Genomic DNA, 20,183 nt, shown 5'->3' with positions numbered 1-20,183 from the left:
ACTCCCCCATCTCGCTTCCTCTGTTGGCCCGACTCAACTGACAATATTTATTGCAAATGCAGCAATAAATTTCAAAACACCATTCGCTAAGCACCACATGGGGTCTCGAAAATTGAAGATAAATTTTAAGGCGGCAATTTATGATTTGTGGGCATAAGCGTGAGTCAGGGGCGTCGAAGGGGGGGGCGGCCTGGAAGGGGGTCTCGGACCCGGCACAATCGACTAAGGCCGCTGCTGACAAGTGTGGAGTGTTTGCCGCCGCACTCCTTCACTCACCAATATGCCCCTCTCACTTCCACCACCTATCGCCGTCTCGCTCCCACGGCCCGGTCGTTTTTCAATTGTGTTTGCCGCGATTTTACGACTGCCCGCTGCGCCTTTGACAGCAGCCCGAGCCGATCCGGTCCAAGGAAGCCCTTCAAAACACAAGAAAAAAATTTAGATCAGTTCAGAAATAACCCATTTCAAAAAAAACTTTCCTATCAGCTCTTATAAAAATTTTAAAACTATACAAAACTTGACTTGAAAGCAATATATATTATTTATTTGCAGAGATACGATTGGTCATACTTTTTTTTTTCACCTATATACCGTTTTAAATGTTCTTAATTTGTAAAAAATTTTAAATAACTTAAGGATCTGCATCTAATAAAGACAGAAACGTACACTTAATACATTTCCAAGTAACAACACCTGAATAGCGATTTAAAAATAAATAATTTTGTCCAGTGTAACTCAAAGCCCAAGACTTTTAGCCATAGAGCCGCGGAATTGTAAAAGGGAATTGCTTTTCGCCAAAACGGAAAGGAACGGAGGAAGCGGAAACAGAGGGCACAGTAAGGGGTTAAAGTCTCCCTAGGGGCCTCTAACTGGCATTTGAAAAATTACTTTTACCAAAGCTAGTTAAAATATTTTTTACCGTATTGTCAATCACAGATGCAATTCAAAATGACAAAAGAACATAATAAATATTTGAATAAATTGTTTTGGCCTTATTTGAACAATTAAGAAACCTAGGTAATGTAATAATTCCATTTCTTAAAAGCAACCTGTTTTTTTTTCAAAATAGCAGGTACACTGACAGTTACAACATAATCGCATCGTCTTTAAAATATGTCAGCCCAAGTACCTAGTGATATTAATTATAATATTTTGGTTACTATTGTAATGATATATCATACAGATTTGTCGCAAGTAAAAGTCATTTAACTTTTAAAATAAATTCTACCTATATTTACTTTAGTAAAGTATGCAAAAGTTATTCGAAACGTATACCCTCAAAAAATTTTATATTTCAATAAGTACTTTTAAAAATTAAAAAAACAATCTTTCTTGCTCATGCTAACGAAACCTTTGCTGATATTTCATCAATGTTTTATAGAAAATTGTAACTATAGCCAACCGTTATATTTAATATTTAATATTACATTTAATTTTATGTTATAGCAATGACCACGCACCACTGTTCAGGTCGGGACTCGAAAAGCAGAGCTCTGCTTACAACACCTTGGTGCAATTATTCATTCACTTGCTAACCGGAGCGGCGGAGGAGTGCTGGGGGCAGCCAAACCGCCAGACAGAATCTCCTTCTTTTTTACCAACGGCAATGGCAACGGCGAGATGCAAACAACAATCCGCTTCAAGTCGAAAATAAGAAAAAGGTTTATGAATGCGCTCATGAAAAATGGAACATCGTTAAGAGGAATTCATAATGAAATACGGGGCATGCTGGGGATTGGAGGGAAAGTTCCATGGACCTCGAGCTGGACCTGGACCTGGACCAACTGCAATAAGCTGAGCCCAGGCGGTCGATCTGCACTTTTTGGTTTCTTCGCTGGAAGCAGCATAAAAATTATGACCATAAGCAGGATATTGGGTTAAGGTTTTATTATTCTTACCTCCTTGTGTGTTGCCAATAAACTTTGTTGCTGCAGCTGATTTTCACCTTTCGGTTTCTCCAGTTCTTTTTTTTCCCCTTTTTGTATTTTTTTGCTTGGTTGTCCAAATGAAGCTGTTGCATTGCCAGACGAAAGCGGTATTTCAATCAGAGCTGAAAAATAAGGGCATGCCATATGTACATTCATACATACGTATAGTGCTATGCAAGCCTTATCAATAATTTCGTTTTCATATGCGCATCGTCAGAAAGATACAGATGGGGCCATAAATATGATTCCGGGCCGGAGTGGAGTGGCTAGGGAAATTTATAGAGTCTGTTGCTGGGGCTGTCAGGTGAAATAAATAATAAATTCGTTATTTTTCGAGGCTCGGCCAACCAAGTCCGCGGCGGTTGGCTATCAACAGTGCGGCGAAGAACGACAATAACTCCAGGGGCGTATGATGGAGGCACGCCCACATTCAGCAGCCCCAAACTGCAAACTGAAAACTGAAAACTGAATACTGGATACTGGAGACCGAGCATCGAACACCGAACATCGTGCTCCCTGCACAGCTGCAAATCGCACATCGGACATCGTGGGGGCCCGATGGGGAAACAAATTTGAATTCAATGAAAGATGAAATCATTAAGTTTTCAGGCAATTGAAGGCGGCTACGAATGCGGTTGGCTTTAATCGTGCTGGAGTCGCACAATGGGACTCGGATCGGATTGGATCGAATTGGGTTGGGTTGACTCGGATTGGGCTTGGTCGGGAGGAAGCGATGAGCTGGCCCGGACTGTTATGACACAGGCCAGACATTCACCGAAAAATGTTGAGTAGGAAGTAGAGCCGCCGCATCAAGAACTCAATTAGAGAATGCCCAAGAATTGTGAAAAGAATAATTAACATAATCGTTACTTTTGTACTTCAGTAGCACTCAGATTGTATAATTGTATGCCGTGTAACTTTGTGTGGTAAGATTACTTTAAAAATAAAAACACACGCCAATGCCAATGCGCCAGAGTATTATTCAAGTACATTGTTCTTGAATTGAGAACATTCGTTCTTAAAAACCGTGTAAGTACATTTTGGGTTCAATAAAATGGTGAGATAAGAAAAGTTAAATTGAGTTTATTAAACAACTTTTTGACAAGTATGCAATACTGACTGGATAAAATCCAATTCAAATTGATTCAAACTCACTGAAAATATTTGCAACTGAGAAAATTTCGTTCTATTTTTAAGAAAATTTTCAACTCAAATGAGAACGTCAAAACTTTCCCTGTGTATAAAATTATTAAAGTTTTGAGGTATATGCAACCATAGATTCGGCATATTTCATACTTACTTACTTACCAGCCAACGTATCTCAAACCGATAAGCTAGTGATCCAATAAGGATCCCCATTCCACAACCATGGGAATGGAATTGTCGCCACTTCGTGCACAAGGCAAAAATACGGTGGCTAATGAGAGGCATAATCAACTGCCCATATTGCATACACAATTGATGCCAATGCCCGGAACACGGCCAATAAATATCAACAGCCACACAAATTTGCCTCTTGGCCAACTGGCAACTCCGAAAAATAAAGAAAACCAAAAAAAAATATGAAATAACCAAAGCCGTGAGCCAAGAGAGCCGCCAACAAAAGCGCACATAAATCAACGATCAAGACAATTGCGGTGTAATAATTTTAACTTCTTTAAGTCGGCAGCCAGCCCACACCGCACACCACGGCGCACCACCCTGCACCACCCGGCACCACCCTGCACCACCGACTCCACATCCAGTCGATCCGATTCGGCGGGGGCCCATAAAAATAACAGCTTATCGGCAAGAAGAATCGTGTCGTGGCACGCCTACCAACTCAAAAAGGCATTAAAATATGAAAACAACAATTGCACACTCGCCGGATTCGAGAGGTGGATCAGGGGGCATGGTGAAGGGGGCAGGGGGAGCCCACCTCCGGGGGAAATCAACAGCAGTCTGGGAGTCACAGAGTGGCCGACACGCCCCCTTTTCCTCATTGTAGGCGTCAGCCGTTGGCAGCGGCACGTTTTCCTCCGTGAAATTCCAAACTAACCCCAACCACCCGCAGCATCGCAAGTAAGAGGCTAAAACCGAAGATATATGGGTGTATCAGGAGTGGTCCCTAGCCCCCTCGCCCACTGTCCTTGCCCCCATCGCCCCATTGTTCCACCGAAGGCGGATGAAAGTCGGGGGAGGGATCGGTTTCGTGAGGCAGCGGGCAGTTACAACTTAGTTAGCTCAGCCAGAATTGCAGGCGATATCTCAATTTGGGGCTCATAAAAATAACGAGTAATAGGCCATGTCCAAAGCGGGGTCCAAAAATATAGTTGTACGACCAGGGGATACTCTTAGAGTAACAAATTAAAATATAAGATAATAAAATAATAATGTAATAATTTAAATAACTAATAGTCTTGACTACTATTTATCAACACCTTTAAAAAAGGTTAATTTAGAAATGCACTGTTTAATATTTAATATTACAAAATATGTTGCATACTTTTTTGGGCCCAGGAGCGAGAATTAACTCTCTTGAAAAATCCAAAATTATAGGTCAGATTGTTATGAAATTTGGGATGCAAGTTTTGGATATAAATAAATATATTTAGCACCGATTTTTTAAACACCATCGTTACTGGATCACAGCATAATCTAAGGTGGCGAGTGATAACTATTCGTCAAAGTAAACGGGATCTTGGCAGTCCTTCTCATTACAGTCATAGCTTTCAACCCATTGACATCCCCATTAAGACACAATAGGTCCGACAAGATCAACACAAAAACCCATAGCCCAAAAAAAAAAACCCCAAAATATATGCATTTTGGGACCAATTTAGATGTTTGAGGGAATCTAAAACTTTGGATTGCAAAATTGACAATGGCCAGCAGACAACCCACTCCCCGCCAGTTGGCCTACCTCGACGAACTGAAGATGCGGTTGCAGGAGCTTCGTGATCGGCAGGCGAACTTCATGGAGCAGACGGCAAAGATACTCAGTCGAATGAGCTCCTCCAACATGGATGCGGTGGATGCCCAGGCAGTGGCCACCGATCCGCCGGAAGGAAGTGAGATGGAGAATCCCTCAACGGGGGTGGGGGCCGGGGCCACCAAGGGATCCAAGGGCAATCTGAACATCAAGCAGCTGATCCAGCGCTTCGAGGATCTGCGCAAGACCTCGCAGGTGGGATCGAAGGATCAATTTGATATACTTCAGATTATCGAAAACATATTTCTTCCTTTCTATTTCAGGATTTTGGCGACATGCCCGAGGTTCCCGAGGAGCTGATAAATGTAGATGTGCGCCGTATTTTAAATGGCTACGAAAAACTCATCGAAGATGGCAATGTTCTCCAGCAGTCCTGGTTTCTGCTCAAGAAGACCACAGAGAGTTGTGCCCGATTCGCCACCGCCAATGGTATGAAATCGGAGGAACGTCCTCCACTAAAGACCAATTCGGGAATCATTGAGGTCTCCTACGTGGTACCAGAACGCAGTCCTCAGGTGGTTAGGTTACCAAGGGCTAAGGCATCGCCCTCTCTGCACTCGAATGTGGTGACCAGTTCAGAGATTGTGGATAAGGAAGGAGTGGTATACGGACCGAAAGATGCCAAGTGGAAGAGCAATGCTCGGGATTATGGTAAGAACCAAAAATACCACAAAAAAAGGGCAGTCCCATGTAGCCTAATCCCAAGCGTTATCCAAAACCTAGGTCATGCGCGTTGGGGAGCCTTTATGCAGTTGCTCATACGCCTTCTCCGTCCTTTCCATGGCTGTGGAAAGAACAAGAAAAATCCAGCCCCGAACTCCTCTGATAGTCCCATTCCCAGCCACCTGCCGGAGAAGAAGCCCATCCACTAGGCCTTTTCAATAGCCTGCCACAGCCACACTCTCACACAAAATGCACAAGTGAAGATCCGAACTAAGCCAAACCAATCCCCACATAATCCCACTAAAAATAATCCAATAAAACCAACCCACACCCAAGAGATGCGTTAATCAATAGCCAACACCACACGTCAGCGTGTCAATATTTTGCCTAATTAATGTGGCCCGGCTTCGGCGCAGTGGCGCATCAATTTCGGGTGTCAAGTGCAATGAGGGGGAACGGGAACGATCGCTCTGTGGGTCCCCTTGGTCCGGATCCGGACCACCATCAGCTAATGTATCTATAGAGCCATAGCCATAGCCACAGCCACAGCCCAAGTCATGCGATGGCGACGTATGGCAGCAACTGCTGCGCTGACAGCGCATTTTAGTCGCCCATGGAATACCGAAAATAAATCTTGCCCTGTCGTGACACAGAGCGGATGATGCACTGAAAAAAAAATCCTAGGCCTAAGAAACTGATTTGCAGAGTTGGAGAAACTAGATTAAAATAATTTTAAACGTTACAACTAACTCGGGTGGGTAAAAATATCGATAGCAGTATCACTACTATCGATGGATGGTAGTATCACTACTATTGATGGTTTTAGTGTCCTATTATCGATTCATTTACAATTTATATATTATCGATGGTTTGGTCCTTGCATAGTAAAGTAATTTAATTAAGGTTTAGTTAAAGTATTTTTTCTAAAAGAACTAAGATACAAGCATTAAGTTTCCATGGAAAAATGTATAAATATTTTAGTTTCTCTCGGTATCGATTATATCGATAACCAAAATTTTCGATGGTGCCCGCTATCGATGCTTTCCCAACCCTATTAGTAACCCACACTTGTCACATTCAAAATCCATCTTATAAATAACTTCCATAATATTGTTACAGTGTAAGAAAGGAGTGATACATGGTTTGAGGAGGGGTATAAACACTAAAAGCAGCGCAGACAAAATACTTGGCCCCACACAACACACACACGCATAGCGAGAAGTAAACATTTAAATTTAAATTAAGTGGCTTGTTCAGCATCTCCGAATGCAGCAGCTAATGAGCGGAGGCCCACTCTGTGTGGGCAGAGATAGAGGAAAATATACATTTATAGAGGGGACGGGGATCTCAGCAGGAAGCTTTCACGTTCGGATTATCAACGAAATTGATATATTTACTTAAGCGCATGGCTATATATCTGTTTGCGCTGACATATGCATCTTCGGGGGATCTTTTTTATCTTTCTATCTCACAGATAGCTCTCCAATCAAAATGTTAATTAATTGTTTTATATTTCTAAACATAATGGATGGTATGATATGATATCATAGTTTTCACCTGCTATCCACTATCATCCTGTGGGATAAATCAAGCTGTACACATTTATAAATACCTAATTAATTATAATTAAAATTACAAGCACTTAAATCAGAAATAACAAGTCTAAATTGGAAGGCAACACAAATTCCAGCCACACCTTAGCTGGCCATAATAAGAAATCATGTTTGGCAATGATTTGTGGCATCGATGCCGGTTCGCAGTGGAGTGTATTTTATATATATAGGATTAATCAAGAGGGGGCAGTATGATGGGGGGGGCAGTTGCTTATCTGCTGACACGAGTGGCGATGACGATGGCGATGTTAATCAGCGACAGGCCGCCCCATGCAACCAGCTCAGGACAGGAATATATATAGATATATACGTGATATATAGATATATTCACGATGGACAACGATGCCGCAACATGTGTCCACGGTTCAGCGAGGGGCAACAAACGAGTTGCAAAGTGGCTGACACCGCTGTTCCGATCTGTTGGCGCTTGAATCGTTTTGACCTGCAACATTATTGCCGTTTGCAGGTGGAAAGAACCACCAAATATGGCGGGGCAGACCACATTGTTCATGGGTATTATTTGGCCAGTCGGCTTCAAGGTTTGCAGCACGCTTTAACCTCTGTTATTACTATGGTTAATAGTGTTGATCTTGATTGTCCAGTACATAAATCACAAGCAGAAATCGCAAAGAAGTGGGTTATAGCTAGATTTAAGTAATCATAAAAAACTACAGTTTTTATTGTTTTGTATTGTACAACAAATATCTTTGAAATGTAAGTAATTGTGTGAATTTCCATATGATATATAGGAAAATTAGTTATTAGACGAGTATTCATTCTACGGATGCGAATTGATTGACAGTTAATTGTTCACCTGCGATATTTAGCATCTTAACTCTTGTTTAATATGTCTTTAAGTGTATAATACATGTATTCCATATACCTGAAGCAGATGGAAAAATAAATAACCTACCCATCAACTTGTAAACATCCGAAATGTCGACGCCTAGTCAAACAGTGGACTTGGGATTGTTAAATCTAGAAATCTAGTTCCGCGGAATGCCCAGCAATTGTAAACTGACATAACAAACAGTTCTGGGAATTCGTCATCGCACATTTCACAGGGGCGGAAACCCGACAAGCACACGCCCACCTACATAGGAATGTGGGCGGGGGGAGTGGCAGGGGCGCAGGGGGCGGCGGTGTTCGCTTTGATGTTGCACCGACACACGTTGGCAGACGTCTGTTCACCTAATTATCACACCATTTGAGGCATCGTAAAAGCGAGACAGCCAGAGGTAGTGGTAAAAAGAGGGGGGTGGGGGGTTTGTGGGCGGTTGGATTGGTAGGAGAGGTGGGCGGATCGGGAAGCCAAATTCAAGTTTCATTTCGCTGCATTTGTCGTGCATATGGGGCGCATCATAAACCCATAAATGTGTGAAAGGAGGGCGGCGAGATCAAAGACCTGCGAGTATTAAACTCCTAAAAATTGAAGTGAACCGGAACATGTACATTTGAACATTTCGGATGGATGCTTAAGGAAATGTTAATTTTAAATAGTTTTCTATGATTTTTAAGGATTTATATATATTATATACTATATATTAAATATTAAAAACTTGATAACTATTTTAGTTCAAATACTTTTTCATAAAAATATTATGTCATGTAAAGGTTCTATAATATTTAAATTAAATTTTGTTATTCAGTCAATAACTCTATGGATAAAAAACACTGTTAATAGATCCTAATAGCTTAGAACCTTGTCAGCTCTACACTGCAATATTAAATGTCATTCTCTGGACCACAGTTTTTTTTAAATCAATTCAACGAAATTCCTTCTGAATAAATGCAAAACCCAAATGCATTAATCATGTTTACCGGCACTTCGACGAACTGGCTTTCATTTCAGATTCCATTAATTTCAGTGTACAGAGCAAATTAGCAGCAATTTACATCCGTTCCGGGGGTGGGGCAGGGGAGTTTACGAGATGGGTCGAGGAAGCGAATTAGACCTCGGTCCGGCGGGAAATGGAAAATCCCGACCACCGCCAGCTGCACTTGCACATGCAAACTAATAAATTTCATTGATGTGTCTATTTTGGGCTGCCCTCCTCCCGACTAAAGAGCCCCGAAGTGCCTGCAACGGAAGCAATTTGTAGCTACAAGCTGTAATTTCTGCCTGCCACCCGCCGCACACGTTTTCCCCACTTTTCTAGCCTTTTCCCCCCACTTCTCCCCTCACAAGAACCAGAGCCAACGCCTCTTCTGACATTCCCCGACCAAATAAAAAAGACGTCGATAATTCTTAAGCAACGGCGCGAAAATCGGGCAAATTTTCGCTGTCAGTGGTCGGAACCTAATGGTTGGCATTGGGAAACGAGGTGAAAGGGGTGTATACACTAGACCCCATTGGCTTTTGCAAAGCAATTGCTGCACATTTTATTTAACCCTTTTTATGGCCTCATTATGGCCCAAAAAGGAAGAGTGCGGAGTGCAGACAAAATATATATCTTTTCCGCTGAATTGGGGTAGAAATTGTAAGGGGGATGGGAAAAGGGGCTTTGGGCCGAGACTCCAAGCGGGTGCGAAATGTCTGGCGGAAATGAGGCTAGGAATCAAGCAAATAAATGTTTTATAAAATGTTTCCAGCACACAAAGTATCTGAGTGCGACTGAGAGGGAAAAGAGCCGTGCCCCAACAATTCTCCAGGCATTAAAATGAAATTTATCGTTCACAATGTTTTATGGTTTTCGAAATTTCGTGCAAAATGGAGTTACTTGGTAATTTGGAAGGAAAATGAATGTTACCAAGGCATGGGTTCATATAAAATGTTACATTGTCTCTTATTATTTCCTTAGACCCTGTAGCATATGATTAATGAAAGGCCATGTAGAGGCAATAAAACATATTTCAAGATCCTTTAAAATGTGTTCTTTATGTTTATGATCCAAGCATAACAAATTAAAATCCTTTTTAAGCTATAATAAAACTAAGGCTTGCAATATAGGCTACCAGCCAATAGAGGTAAAACAATCAAAAAATCATTAACAATGAAAGGAATTTTAAGAGAATCAAAACGTACTTGCATTTCATTTCTTAAATAATCGAGAAATCGGGAACAATGAGAGGAATTTTTAGGAAGGAACCAAAAAATACTTGCATTTCATTATTTTCCATAGGCAGCATTTATCAAACGAAATCAAATTGTTTTTCTTTCGTTCTGGACCCCGAATGGTCGGTAAATCTCTTCAACTGCAATTCATATTCCCCACAGAGAGGTTGCCCGAACCCTCGCCCGGGTTTTCCCCTTTGGAAAAGGGATGGTGAGGGAAATTAATAGCGGCTAAAACTTTCAACTTTGCCGGAGGGAGGAGCTGCAGCAGCATCGCCAGAAGCAGGAGCTCACTTACTCATTCATTCAGTTTAGCAGGGGCAACTTGTGGCCATAAATTTGAGCGCAGCGCAAAAGTGGAAAATACACCGAAAAATTGCGGAGGCAAGTTGGCCGACATGCCCAAAGCCCCTTTTGGAAAACCCCTCTCTCTCGAAACCCAACCAACATGCCACTTTACAGTTGTGCTTTTTGGAGTACAGGATCCTCCTTTGGGGCCTGTATCTAGCGCACTTTCAGCGCGACGATAAATTTCCAAGGCAAAATGTGTAAATTATAAATACGAGCAATTATTTTAACTCTACTTAACAAATTACCATGCCGTAGCATATGGGGCAAAAGGTATAAATTACCGACTTTTACGACTTGCGGAAATTGTACGGCGACGCTGGCGTTGCAAGCAGGTTATAACCCGGTCCGGGATGCATGTGTGCGAGGGTAGCTCGATGAGTATCTGTGTTGGAGAGGTGGTGTTTTGGCGGGAGTCTGCTTAATTGTGTGTGTAGGTGATTATGCCTAATTGCGTGTGTGGATGTGTGTGTGTGCCAGGACCAAAAGCGAAGGCGTCGACGGCGGCATGTTCAAGGATCCCTCTCTCTTTCTCTCTCACTTCCTGTCTCGTAAATTTCCCACCTTTCCCCCAGTTTTTCCGCCACTTTCCCCGCTCGGTTGCGGTGTAAAACTTTTCGAATCAACTTTTAAGCAGCGCAAATGACGTTGTGGCCATGTTAGAGGTGAGCAGTGGAGTAGCGGGGACTTTTGAGATAGGGCGCTAGTCTAGTCAAGTCTGCGGTGGTTTTCAGGGGGGAGTATCAACCTCACTTGATGACTTGATAACTTGTGCTTGTGTGGCAACGTTACTTGGCAAATTATGTCGAGGGTCCCGGTTTAATTGCATTATGGGGCGTTAAAATTCGATTTTCTAGTACAAAGTTTTATTTTATTAAGTTGATTAAAGTTGTTGTACTAAAAACTAAATTGGATATTTAGGCTGAAGCAACTATTTAATACTGCATTTCATAAATAGAGTGTTTTAATAATTTTTCCATTATATGGAAAAGGTTCTTGGAATTTGAAGAAATCTTATAAGATTCACTTATACGATGGAGTTAAAATAGGAATGGTATTAAACTTAATTTTAAATTTATGTGATTATAAACATGAAAAGTACTCATAAAATGTTGAGAAAGTTAATAAGATCCACCGCTAAGATGGAGTTAAAATACGTATGGCATTCAAATTTCTTTTAAAGTTATCTGATTAGAAATATGAACCATACAAAAACCGGCCTTTCTAAATAAACTTACTTGATCTAAAATAAATATTTTAAAAAAGTTTGTCAACGTCTACATTACTTCCAAAGCGACTTCAAATGATAGTTGAGGAGTAAAATGACAAAGAATGATGAAACTATTTCAATTTGTCTTTCTATATATTAAGTATGCACCCTGTGGAACCACATTATTCGGTACCATTACTTACGGGCTCAAATGCAAACGCCTTAGGCAAGTTCATTCAATCAAAATACTTGGCCAACAGGCCCCCTCTTGGCCTTTCTGCACTCGCTGTCTTGCATTTAAAATTCGCACAACATGCCAGGCCATTAATCATTTTCGCAAGCAGCCAGCGAGAAGACTTGATTCCATTTTTTTCGGGGGCAAAGTTGGGGGAACCCGCGCGCAAAAAACAAAATGAATATTTTCTTTACTTCTTACGCAACGCTGGACACAAGATTGATGTGACATTTGTGTCGGGCTCTCGAGAAATATGGCAGCTCTTGGCAAAAGCAATAGCAAAAGCAGAAGCCCGTCTTCACCCCGGTCTTGCCACTCCTGGCAGCAATTGGCAATGAAAAATTCTAGCGCCAGCCAAAACGACATTTCAATTCGAAAAGTGCTCGACACTCTCCAGCTGAAAGACCCTGGCCCCCCCAACTTTCCAACCATTTCTCGGTGACAGTGAGTGCGAGAAATATTGCGCCCGCAGCATATTTCGGGTTTTGGGTTAACTTGCCATCGACTTTGGCTCCGACTCTCAGTTACAAGCCCAGAATCGGAATCAGACTCAGACTCAGTTTCGGTTTCAGTTTTAGCCCGACTCCCGCTGGATGGCAGACATCCTGGCACGCCATCTATCATTTCAGCTCTAAGGGTTGTTGATGGGCCCCATAAATTATTTTTGCACGCGCTTCGCGTTCCAAAAACTACTGCGCCAGAAATATATGTATTTTGGCGCAGTGTAGCGGGAGGGGTCGGCCAAAATAGCAATTGCAAAGCGCATTTCATTTACATAACTTAAATATATTTATATCCGCTTTTTTCGTGGTAATCGTTGCAGCTGTCCTATCCTTGGGCGTTTTATAAATAAAGGAAAAGGGCGAAAGCGAAATAGAATGGAAAGTTTGGATTGAAAAATGGTCACCCCCGGATATAAATTTGAAGGCAGTTTAACTTTTTTTGAGGCAATATTATAGACTTTGTGTTTACATAAGTTTGGTTTTCGCCTTGTAAACGGTTAATAATTATTTATTTGAAATATTTTTAGTCTAACCAATGGGAATTTAAATAGATAATAATTATAAATAAAATAGAAATAATTAGAAAATCCATTTGAAAAATCAAATTTAATTAAAAGCATTAATTATAAAATAATGTACACAGAGAGAATTCTGACGTTCTTATCTGAGTTGAAAATGTTCTTATAAGTAGAAACACTTTTTTTTAAGTTAAAAATATTTTTAATGTGCTCGAATCAATTTAAATTGGCGGTATTTACATTGTTTAACTCAACAACTAAACTATTATTTTTTTTTAAGTTAAAAATATTTTCAATGTCCTTGAATAAATTTAAATTGGGGGTATTTACATTGTTTAACTCAACAACTAAACTATTCACCCATTGTATTCACCTATTGTATACATATCGAAAAGTGGTTTAATAATCTCAATTTAACTTTTCTCTTCTCACCATTTTGTTCTGACATTGAGAACATTGAAGCCAAAATGTACTTACACGGTTTTTAAGAACGAAAGTTCTCAATTCAAGAACAATTGTAAGGATATGTAATGATCATATTATTTTTGCTTCATTTGGGTTGGTTCCGAAACACTTTATTCGTTAAGTTATTATATGGATTAATTCTTGATTAAGTTGACCAACCCCTTTTGTGTTCCCAAGACTTAACCCATCAACCCTCAAGCCATTCAGCTGTCTATAAAATGCTTCCCCCCATCTTACCTTTTTGGCAGTGCCTTAAGCGCTTTTGCACTCGCCTTGGGCATCAATCAAATGGGCATTAAAACATATTCCCGAGCCAAGGCCCGGGCCCAAGTCAAAACCTCATTATCGTGGCGTGGCATTAATCAGCTGGACACCGACAAGTCGCTGGCCATTGGTCACCCCCCGGATGTCTCTATTCTCCCGAATGTCCACACAAATATACTGGAATATTGTTGCGGTCAACAAAGTCCATGGCTTTATTAATTGCTGCTCATTAGCGCTCGGGGCCCATCGATCAAAGTGACCACAACAGCGCGGGAGATATAAGTATATGTAGGTATGGGTGCATGGGAGTAACACGATGACCCACAGATGCAGATAAAACATAATTTAGTGGCAGCCAAGTGCAGATAAGCCCTGTGGCTGCCGTCGCATTGACAAACTGCAGACAGGCGCCCATGGGCGAGGATGTGGGATCTGGGATATGGTATGGTATATGGTATATGGGATATGGCGGGGAAAGTCGGGGCTCCAACTGGCCATTCTCTCTGGGCGCCTCGGAAACTTTGTCGCCATTGGACATTATCGCAATTTCTAATCGAAGGCCCAACAGCAGCAGCAGCAGCAACAACAGCTCATGATTGAAATTCAAGTCTCGCCCCACAACAGCAACATAATAAATGACCTGCGGCCGCAGCGGGAAACCCGAAAAAGAGGGAAAAAATACACAGAACAACAAAACAAGGGAAAGGCATAGCCGTAATCAGCACTTGTAACTGAAAACCCCTCGGGTCAAGAGGATGGGGGTGTCCAGCGGAGTGGATCCAGCAGTCCGGCGAGCATGTGTAAAGTTTCCGAAGCAGAGGACACACTAATTAGCGGCCATTGATCATTCGGCCCTGGCGCCTGGGTGTGACAACCGAATTTCTTCGGAAGGAGTCTTCCATAGCGAGAAACCCCAGAGCCCATCAAGATCGATTGGAAAAATACCCTAACTAAAAAACTAACATTCAAAATGGTTTGTTTTCACTAGTATTTTTTATATGTATCGTATCTGTGTTGTTCTAACTAAATCTGTTTCAAGTACCTATTTTCTATAATAACAATTAAATAAATTATGAGTAAGCCCCATTTTAATAACATCTTAAATAAAATGGTAGAGAATTCAAAAATTATTTTATTGATAGGTTCAAGCACTAATTAAATTATATACTTTTTATAAAGGAATCTTCACTTATCTCCAGGTTACGATTATAATAAAACTTTTCAAATATATTTTTAATCCACCTCCAAAGCGAATGTACCCAATCCCTTTTAGATTCCCAAAACATTCAATTAAGTCGTTCTTATCCCATAGCCACATTAAAGAGTTTTGTGTCTTTTAAATAATCACCAGACTCATAATGATAGTCATCAGAATTTTGTATTCCCATTTTCATAATCAGGGTTGATTTTCCTTACTTTCGGATCCGCATAATAGAGCCATTTGACCCGGCGGGGGAGGATGGTGGTGCTGATAGCTAGATGGCTGACAACTTGAAGTTTTAATTGGGTCTCTTGTCGGGCGGTTATTGTGGTGGCGCCCCGCCATGAGGCGGCTCTAATTAACCGCACAAATATGTAGAACATTGCCTCAATGTCCCCCATCCAAAGCAAGTCATCACGCCACAACCAGAACCGAACCAGAGCAGCTCATAAACATAATTCACAAACGAAAATTCAATTGGCCAAAGCTTACCCACTCGACTCGGTCGTGGTCTTGGACTTGGACTCTTGTAAGGGCGGTCAAGGTGCCATAAATAAATTAAACCCATTTAACATGCGTCATAAATTTATAAACAATACACCCAAAGCTAATTAGCCGACTCGAAAATTGCTACGAACGTGGCCAAAGTCGAGGATTGTGGGAGGAACTGAAAGGAAAGGGTGGCCTTATTGTCTCACAGAGCCAGAGTGCAAGTGTTACTTACCAACTGTGGATGGCACTACGTTCCTTGGGTAGATATGACTGTAAATACAGTGGAATAACTTTAGATATTAGGTTAGGTAGCTTAAGCATTAAATTTAGTTGTAGAAGGAATAAGGCTTTTGTATTTAATCCAAACATTAATCTGATATTTAATAATATGTTTATGAACTCCATTTTGTATATCGATCTCTTAAGTAAATATATTTCAATAACATTTTATTTAATGATATATTTTATATATATTATATTTTTATTATTTATGTTATGTGTAAATATCATATCATTTTAAGAACTTAGTGCTGATTAAAAAAAAGATATTAATATAATTGAATGGATAAATTAGGTTGGCCGTCAAAAGTATTTTGGCGATTGAAAACTAAATAACATTTATGTATCAATGTAATAAATATAGTTAAGTTTTTAAACCACATTAACCACTGCCGTTGTGAACCAAAACCAAACCATCTCACATCTGAAAAAGAGGAAATATAGGTGTTTTTGTTTTTCAGTAGCTGAGAAAGCCACAACGACCACAGTTGTCCGTTAGCCATTCGTTTTTGGCTGTCTTTCTTTTTTGGCTGTTTGGCTGGTCGCTTGGCTGACTTGCTTCATAAATAAAATGAATTCGTACTCAACCCGACAGCCATAAATAATAAAGTGCAAAGCACCGCCATCTCGGCCCACCTCGTCACACCCACTTCAAGTCCAAGTCTGGTCAGATGTTGGTTGCTTTTGGTTTTTGTTGCCGCCGCTGCTGCTGCTGCTGGTTTTGGCCAAGTCAATTTCCACAAAGGCAACACTTTCTGCTCGGCGAATTTTAAGATTTACGCTGACACTTGACAAGGGGCAGGGGGATTTGGGGGTTGCACCCCCAAAGGAGGGTGCCCTGATGGCTCGAGCTCAGCTGTTTGTCATTTCCTGTGAATTATGTGGTGTTAGTTGGGAATGGATGCTGTTCCCTCCTGTGCTTGTTGACTACCGTTTTGTCTATGTCTAAATGATGAGGATATATAACTATGGTCTCCAAGATATTATACATAGATCATCATGTAAACGTATTACAGATGCTCTTTAAATAGGGTTTATAAACAATATTTATGAGTTTTAGATATTATTAAAAAATAATTTAAAAATATATTATTTGTAAATTGTTTCTTTTAAATACTTCTATTATATCATGATATATATTATGATACATCAATAAATATCCATTGTTTTTCCAACCTTGGCATCAAAAATATTATTGACTCAACACTTATGTGAAATACTGCGGAACAATATGGCTACCCCAAGATTCGACATGGTCTCCTCTTAGTGGGGGCGCAGACATATTTTCTGCCTCCCATTAACATAACTCAATGCATTCGTCGACAGACGGACAGCCCTTTTCGGCTTCCCCGGCTCCCTTCTGCGGTCCCCCTTCCCTTGGACTGTGTCAGGTCGTAAACATTTGCTTTCTTTGGTTTTTAATTGGATTTTATTATGCCAAGCCGAAAGTTAGCTGCCTGATATATTTATGATTATTATGTTTGTGCCGTGTCTCTGGCCGTATTTCTTTATTTGGCTTTTGTTTTCGGGTTCCAGGGCACCAGAAGCAGGCAACTGGAACTGTTGAAGGAGTTAGGGCAAGATATATTGACCGGCACCATAAATTAATTTTTTTTAAAAATTCTACGGGTCATAAAACTAAATTTATTTCAAGGCTAAAAATATATAATTAATTGTCATTAGAAATTGATTGAAAGTAGATATAATGTAGTTTTTAAAATGAACTACGGCGATTTCAAAATGCGCAGAAAATAAGGGTTGGTAAATACATCGATAGTGCTATCGATACTATCGATGATTTTACATATTGTGTACTTTTCCTTTGTTTTTGCCATTGATGTCTACTTTGCTATGATTTTTTATAGTGTTGATTAAGTTCTCCCAACCCTACTGCAAATTTAAATCTTGTTTTGATCATTTCAAAAACATAATATTCTATTTGGAGTCGGTACATCAAAGAACATATATTTTATATCCATCCCTGGTTCGTCCCATTTTGTTTAATTGCCTGGATGAACAACTAATTTGGAGGCAGTTCAAAAGGCCAGCCGGCAAAACAGATCAAAATTTATATGCATGCGATGGCGGTGCGGATGCATGTGTAACGGCACTTAAAGAACTCCAGCCCCCAACTGACTAGCCCACTCCATGGTGGACCCATAATCCCCATCCCCATTCCCAATCCCGCTCCCCTTAAAGGGAAAGATAAAACGTGGCGCTCACACAGTCCCTAAACGAAAAGAGGGAGAGGAGCCGACCGAGGAATACATTTAAATTTATGCGGTTTTCGACCGTGCGGGGGTGTTTCTGATGTTGCCTTTTGTGCAGTCAACAATTTTCATGCTTGAGCGATTGCCACGAAAAACGGGCGATGTTGCAAGCGGGACGGCAGCGGACATAATTAGTTGAAACGGAAGCTAATTTATGTTTTGGCAGTTATGTTTAAATTAATGTTACAAAAATTAAATGCTCATAAATAAAACGAAATTTATGGCCCGCCGATGGAGAAGGCCAGAGTGCCACAAAATGCGTGGGCACGGGAAGGAGCGTTGGTGTCCAAGGACCGAGGAGAAAGCCATTCGAAATCTCCCTAATGTGTGTGAAGCAATTTGTACGAATGCTCTTCTGTCCCGAAGCAAAGAATTCCAACAACGTGTTTAGAGTCCATTAATGGCCTCGAAACGCACTTAATGCCCAACCGACACTGAAAGTGACAAGAAGATTGTGGGGGTGAGGCGATAAATCGGTGGCACTGGATATATCGAATCGATTGTGGGCATTAATGGGTGCGGTGAGTGATATTTCATGGGAAATAATTACACTTCTGGCGATGCTGAAGAAGACAGCCAGAGTTCATAAAGATGGTCCTTAGTATTGAAATAAGATAATCCCATGATCCACACTCGTTTTTCTTAGAACCGATTTCTCACTAGCATGTTCCAACTTTAGTTTTTTAACCGTCAAATAAATAAACTTGAAGATAAATTGTTCTACAAGATCGATTCCTTTTCATTTTAACTATTAGATGTTGTTAACTTGACAATTGTTTAATAAGATCAATCCATTTCCTCAATGTGATGTTAATTATACGAAATTGTGGGAAATTGTGTTGGTTAAACTTTAAAAAAAACTGGCGAACTGTTTTATTCAGTATCCTTCAGTCGATCAAATAAAACACAAGTTAATATTGAGATTTTAACTTAAAAAATTTAATTTACGGATAAAAGTTAACATTACATTGAGAAATCGGTCCTTGATGGGTCCACAAAAATAACTTTCACTTTACCAAAAACCTTTTGAGCATATTATACAAAATTTCATAGTGACGGTATATAAAATCGTTTGCTAAAATACAAATTTCCTGTTTCTAGCCAGCCTCCCAAAATGCCGATCCTTGGAACTCCAGCCACGGCTTGTCTGTTTGCCCATAAGAGAAAAACCTTTCAAATTTTGCAACGCAATATGTCAATTACTTTCAACAAGACTGCCAACTGTGTCCAACGCACAAACAGCCATGCACACACACGTAACAAATGAATGAAAAATGAATTTAATTGCCCTATGTTGGGTGTCAACATTTTTGAAATGGGTTCGCATTTGTATCGCCGACCGAAAAGCACATTCAGCTGGGGGGGTGGGCATAACTTTTTGGGTCTTTGCGGAGTTGGCAACGTTTTTATGACAGTAACAGCAGTAAAAACGTTGACCTCTGACCGCCCCACAAGTTGACCCACATCAGCTTCAATTCGAGAGGTATTTTCATATGAATGGCTAACATTCTTTGTGCGAATCAGTCAATTTTAAAAGGGACGTTTGAAACGCCGGCCGATTCAAACTGGGATTCCAATTGCGAGCCAAAGTCAAAGTCGGTTTTCCTGTCTGTTGCAGGCAAAAACCGCAAAGAGCAACATAATGAAAAGTGTTTGGTCATTTATTGTTTAAATGTCTGACAGCCTGTTGACAGCCAAATGCCAAAGTAAGTTGTCACTGGATGTTGGATGTTGGAATCTGGATTTTGGATGGCGGGATGCTGGGATCCTGGGATGCTGAAGTGGATTGGAGTGGTGGGCCAAATGTCTGGCCATGTCAGTTGGACTAAACGAGGGCGAGAACTTTGAGTGAAGTCCTCTGGAATCCGGGTTGCACAAAACTTTCGCAGCGGTTCGCCTTCATCTTCCCGGCGATGTGCAAAGTGCAGGCGACATTTGCTTTGATGTTCGCACTTGATTGACTTGTGGCTGCTTCTGCTGCCTTTCAACTGGAAATGTTTGGGAGCAATTCGCCGGGTTAATTAAGCTGGTAAATCAAACGCACATTACAAATGCCAAGGGAAAGCAAATGACTGGTGCACAATCGGGACTCAAACAGTTTTACCCAACCATTATGGTTAAGTTTGACCAGCTGTACTAGTGACCAATGGGTAAGCCAGCTGTCATCT

General features: G+C 40.8%; 1 protein-coding gene across 2 annotated transcripts; it reads left to right on the top strand.

The window, feature by feature from the left end:
• The first annotated feature begins 4,626 nt into the window (after positions 1 to 4,626).
• Positions 4,627 to 5,897, top strand: LOC119547425. Of its 2 annotated transcripts, none has more exons than XM_037854283.1 (3): positions 4,627 to 5,094; positions 5,163 to 5,550; positions 5,606 to 5,757. In XM_037854283.1, the coding sequence occupies exons 1-3, from the start codon at positions 4,792 to 4,794 to the stop codon at positions 5,620 to 5,622; spliced, it is 708 nt and encodes a 235-aa protein (XP_037710211.1). In that variant the 5' UTR covers positions 4,627 to 4,791; the 3' UTR covers positions 5,623 to 5,757. The 2 variants fall into 2 exon arrangements, with proteins under 2 accessions (XP_037710211.1, XP_037710210.1); XM_037854282.1 differs by having other exon boundaries at positions 4,628 to 5,094; positions 5,623 to 5,897.
• The last annotated feature ends 14,286 nt before the right edge of the window (positions 5,898 to 20,183 follow it).

This window comes from Drosophila subpulchrella, chromosome 2L (assembly GCF_014743375.2).
Source record: "Drosophila subpulchrella strain 33 F10 #4 breed RU33 chromosome 2L, RU_Dsub_v1.1 Primary Assembly, whole genome shotgun sequence".
NCBI lineage: Eukaryota > Metazoa > Arthropoda > Insecta > Diptera > Drosophilidae > Drosophila > Drosophila subpulchrella.
The sequence above is the reverse complement of the archived record's forward strand: the minus strand, read 5'-3'. Positions and strand labels throughout refer to the sequence as shown.